The sequence below is a fragment of the Hetaerina americana genome, unplaced genomic scaffold (assembly GCF_022747635.1).
Source record: "Hetaerina americana unplaced genomic scaffold, ioHetAmer1.1.p SCAF_1, whole genome shotgun sequence".
Classification (NCBI taxonomy): Eukaryota; Metazoa; Arthropoda; class Insecta; order Odonata; family Calopterygidae; genus Hetaerina; species Hetaerina americana.
In genome coordinates, this window is record NW_027286069.1 from 18269085 (window position 1) to 18274562 (window position 5478).

Sequence of the window (5478 nt, forward strand, 5' to 3'; positions counted from 1 at the left end):
CTTAATACTATTTTATCAAGCGAAAATGTAACTGTAGCGTTTTTGAGTAAATTTATCTAAAGAAGTATTTGTTCTGAATATTGTCAGTATCGCATGAGTTCTAAAATCAAATTTTTATTGTTTAAATAAAAAATATTCTAGGTAAGAGAAACGCGGACGTATACCAATTAGCAGTTGTACTTGTCATGGCGAATAGAGTAAGGAAACTTTGGATTAAGGAAACTTTGGATTCTTTTTTTATTTATGAAAATAGTTGAAATTATAACTTCTTAGAACATGCTTGTCTGATTTAGGAGACACCGCAACGAATATATTAATAACCCATTGAAAATCTAAGGCCCGGGATGAGATTTTTTTAAAATCAAAATCACCAGCAATGGAATTTGTAAAAAAATATGGAAAAAATGGAAAATGTATCGACTTTCCAAAAATCCCTTGCAAGAAGGGTTTTTAGAAGATAAATAATAAAATAAAGTCTTACAACATGCATCTGTAAATAATAACATACCTAATCGAAACATTTAGACAAATAGTGTTATTCTTTAAGGCATTAAATGGGCTTTCAAGGCATGGCACGGAGTTTCAGCAGGAGAATTTAGAAAGAATCATGTTTATGAAGTGCTATGGAAAAACGATGGAGATCGAATTTAAGGATAATATATCTACCGAAGATGTTTTAAGATGGGCAGGACATGTATTAAAGTAAACCAGATTATTCACAGGTGTTCTCCCTTTTCGAAAACTAAGTTGCTTGAGAATTTTTCTATTTTCCAGTCTGTATTTGAACCATATATCATATGAGTAATAGGATAGGCAGTGCAATAAAAGTTAAATAGTCAATAAGAGGTTAAAATTTATTGTACAGTATTCTAAATACGAATGTTATTTCAACTTACTTAAATAAATTTCGTGTTTTTAATGCGTTACGTACGGGCAAAAGTTCATACTGTCATTGTCCATCCTGTCTCAAATCAGAAGTATTTTTGGCAATATGTGTTGAATTTTTTGTTATTGAATGCACATATTATTCAAATATATTATTTTTATTAGATTATTATTATTATAATTTATTTATTTATATTTAATATTATTGTATTTCTTTGGTTTATTGTTCGAAATCAGCGTAAAATCGATCAAATCTGAAAAAGACAGTATTGTTTCTTTACTGTTGTGCACTCTCCCACCAAACTGTCGCTTTGCGCACCTACTCGTTGTAGGAGCGCGACTTCAATTACCGAATTATGTCCTTAGGGTCAGGGGTACAATCTTCCAATCGTCAAATCATTAGAGAATGGCATTTAATTTTGTGTTCATAGCCAGGAAGTTATCAAGCGCTGAAATTTTGCGAAAAAGGTTTTCAACTTACTTATTTTAAAAGTTTTTAAGAATATTCATGAAATATTTTACCCGAAAACTTGTAAAAGAAAAGCCTTAGGTAGGTAGTTGGTGGCTGGATTACGGTCAATATGTTAATTATTTGGGGCTTCAAGTAATTCTTAGGGAATTATTATGCCAATTTGTTTCAGTAGAATGTGTTTTTTTCGATATGATATTGAATCAATTTTACCCAGTGAGTAGAAGTAGTGGCATTTAATTACCACAATCAAGCATTTTGGTCATAAAAGAACTTATAATGGAACATAGTGGATAAATATTTTTGATGATCTTTACTTCAAAATGTTCCTTTACCAAATTTGGGTCCATAATTCAATATGATTCTCAATGCAACGTATATCTTTAATAATGCAAATACTGCAATCGAAGGTATTCAGGGATCTCTGTGTGTCTTTTTAACGGCTGAGGTGGATAATTTTTAGCGATAAATGTAGGCATTTCACGAACTTTATTATTACCGTTACCAAATCCTGGAAGATATAGACGGCGCAGCGGTTATAAATGAGAAGAGAATCACTCATTTCATATTATGACTAGTATCGCCGGACTAATTTATTTGTACAGCTGTAACTGGATCTAATTCGTATTATAGGCTTTTTATGCATGTCGATAGTTTCCTTGTCACATTTTCGTCTGTGAGCACGTGATTTTCCAAATGCTTTGGACGAAAGCGATTTGATTTTGCTAGGTATAATGACCCCTGGATTTGAAAAACACAACTGATTCATCTTATAATTTTACGCTGAAAGAAATAATCTGAAACGATTGAATTTGGCAACAGCTGTTTCCAATATGCTAACCGTCTGCTCAGCTGTCGGTGTAAATCAATAATATATAGTATACTCTGTAAATGATATAATAGCTAGAGAAAGAATGAGATGTTTTAAAGATCGCTGCCCATTTAATTAATTGAAGGGAATTTATTGAAGTCATAATTCTGCGTAAAGCATGTGCTACCATCTATGTGTGAAAATAATTTTTTCAGAAATAGATTTTTTCGATCTCAAAAATTTTCAGTACCGTAGAACTAAATCGGACATAGCCCATACTAATCTGTGTATTTTTAACGTATTTATGCAAAATTATAAACCTTTACTGCGTATTGTCTTGGCATGATGTGCCCACAAATAAGCAAACGAATTAATAAATATAAAATTGAAGAAAAATATGGATATTACACGTATATAGAAAAGTACACTATTCTGCTATCGAAGAGTCCTGGTCCGTTTTGCGTTTTAACTGCAGTATAACCTTACTATTTTTTCCTCTATCTTCTTGAAAGACAAGTTGTTAATTATAATGTATGGTAAAAATCTCCATTGTGTAGTTGTGCGAACGTTAGTAGCAATGATTGAACATTGCTGGGCCTTTTAGAAATACTTCAATTATTATACAATTACTGCCGCAGTGAGTAATGTTTAGCTGGAACGTTTTGAAAAGAAAGCGCTGGATTATTCCTAGGAACGAAGGACCAACAGAAGAAAAGTGTCCAGAAAAATTTGTCACAAAAATATTAGCTACCTGACCGTGAGATATTTATCGCATTAGTTTACCTCCATTTCTTTCCCCTAGGCTTTGCTAAAATACGTTAAAATTTATCCAAACATTGAGTTTAAATATTTAACAGATGTGGTTGCCGGAGGCTGCTTTACTGTTATTTGTAGTTTCCACACTTTCATGATAAAGCCCCTGTTCACTCGGCGATGAAAGGATGCTACGACTCAAAGAAACGATTACGGATGACTCTAACATTAGGAAGCATAAAATGTTATCTTTTGGAGATTTTGCCTCCTTTGCCAATGCAACCAGCAATGCATAATTGTGTACATATAATAAGTAAAGTATATTCCATCCGTACGAAATATAAATGGTACTCATCTATTTTGTTATCGATCGCAGTCTTCAATATTATTAAGTAAGAAAGTGTGTAGTGTCGTAACTTAAGAGCCAAAATTCATAACCCTTCATCTATTCTAAGAAGATTTATTTGAATATTTTGTTTCACCTTGAAAATTTTAATCCTTTTACATGTAAAAAAAGGTAATACTAGATTGGAATAGAAAGGGAAATAATTAAATAGAAAATGAGGTAAACGGAAATTATTTATACATTAGATGTTTTGTGTTGAATATTTTTCAGAGGTATCTCGATTCCTACTTGAGGTGCTTTGTGAAGGGCACTTTGAGTAAGTTTGAGGTCCGTCGGATGGGGCGGTAAACTGCGGGCCTCTTGGTGCCTTTCGTAAAGAGTAGGTTAATGCCGACGCCGGGTTTCTCTCCACCCTTCATCCTTTCCTTTCCAGCCCCTATGGCACAAATGACCTTAACTGTCGGTCGCCTCCCCTAAAAACTACTACTAGACTTTTCATTCATATACAGGTGTGTATATGTATGCTGTATGTCAAGACAAATAGGTTTGGGGTGCTTATGACAAGGATATGAATGTCAAGGATATGAATGAGCAGAATTTTTGAGTGTTGCAAAATATTTATTTCTTAGTTGACGAATATATACAAATATTCACAGTCAACTCCATCAGTATCGGAGCTCCCCAAAATGTACCAGTCTTCAAAGAGAAGCCATTTTGGAGCGAATGGCGTTGGTAGGCGTCCTCATGGAGTCGTACGGAGGGCGATGGTGTGGCCCTCCAGGTGGTCGTGGCGGATCGGTGCGCACTTAATAGAGGCGGTAGGCGAGGGGTGTGGGGATGGTGTTGTAGGCCACTGGGCGCACGATGCGGGTAGAGAGGGTGGTGGTGGGGAAGAGGGCGCCGCGGGTGTAGGAGAAGGGAGTGGTGAGGATGGCCTGGCGGCGGGAGCGGCTCTTGGCCTCGGCGTGGGCGGCGAGGTGCTCGGCGCGGGCAGCGACAACCTCAGGGGTGTCCTGGACGGGCTCGGGTCCGACGAGTTCGGGGTAGACGGGAGCCTCGGGGACGGCGGGGGCGACTGGGAGGTCGTTGGAAGCCACGCGGAATCCGTTGACGGCATCGGCGGTGTAGTGGGTTTCGACGATCTTGCCCTCGGGATTCACGTAAGAGTAAGCCCCGGTGACACCGCCGAAGGCATCACGGACTGCAGAATGGGCCTGGTTGTAGGTGGCATGACCGTAAGAGGCCTGGCCGAATTCATCCTTTGAATAAGGGAAGGATCAGATGGAGATTAGATGTCATTTCTTTAAGTTAGAGTCGCCCGGTATCATAGACATCTCGGAATATGCACTTAAATTTATTGACGTTGGTGAAATTTGCACGTGCATTAAATTCTCTGCAGGTTATATTAATTTTGAATGTATTCTGGTGCTATGCATTATGAATTAAGGTAAGGTATCGCCATCGACGAGTCGACTGCGAAATGACAGTTATTTTGAAGCACAAAACAAAGGTAAACCTTTTTGGGTGTTGAACTCACCTGAGCATGGTACTGGGATGATGTTCCATAGAGTCCGTTGTAGGCGTAGGGAGCGGCGTTGTAGGCGTAGGGAGCGGCGTTATAGGCGTAGGGAGCGGTGTTGTAGGCGTAGGGAGTGGCGAAACGGGCGCCGTTGTATGGGAGGGCAGAGTAGGGGTGGATGCCGTTCCACAGGCCGTTGTAGAGCCCGTTGTAATTGCCGCTGTAGTAAGGGGCGATGGAATTGTAGGCCAAAATGGGGGCACCGGCAGCGGCCACAGCCAGCACGGCGGAGATAACAACCTTGATAGAAAAAGATACATGTGTTAAAATCAAAAGTTTTTTTCGTGGTCGGGATAAACTGTTAACCATGCGACTGCGTGCGTGCCGCTTTACTGGAATGAAGCTACTTTTGTGAATTTTTCATTAAACTCACCAGGACCTTCATGATGACTTCCTTGCCTCTTGGAGAGCTCAGGGATGGATACTGTCTGTGGCGTCGCCTGCCCTTTTATACCCGTTCGGCTTTGTTTTTTTCCAACCTCCCGCCCTCCTTCCTCACTCCATTCTTCTTTATGACCCCGCCCTTTTTGTAACTGGTCCTCTTATTGAGGCTGCTTTCTTCCGAGGTCTTGTACATACGTCTGCATATATCTCAGTAAATTCCAAGAGATCAATAAATTGTCTGTTGTCGTGAC

General features: G+C 38.7%; 1 protein-coding gene across 1 annotated transcript; it reads right to left on the bottom strand.

Moving 5' to 3' along the window:
• Positions 1–3861: 3861 nt before the first annotated feature.
• On the bottom strand, positions 3862–5228 carry LOC139696870 (cuticle protein 7-like). Its single transcript, XM_071595753.1, has 3 exons — positions 5217–5228; positions 4802–5083; positions 3862–4523 (listed from the first exon to the last, which is right to left on the bottom strand). The coding sequence occupies exons 1-3, from the start codon at positions 5226–5228 to the stop codon at positions 4071–4073; spliced, it is 747 nt and encodes a 248-aa protein (XP_071451854.1). The 3' UTR covers positions 3862–4070.
• Positions 5229–5478: the final 250 nt, after the last annotated feature.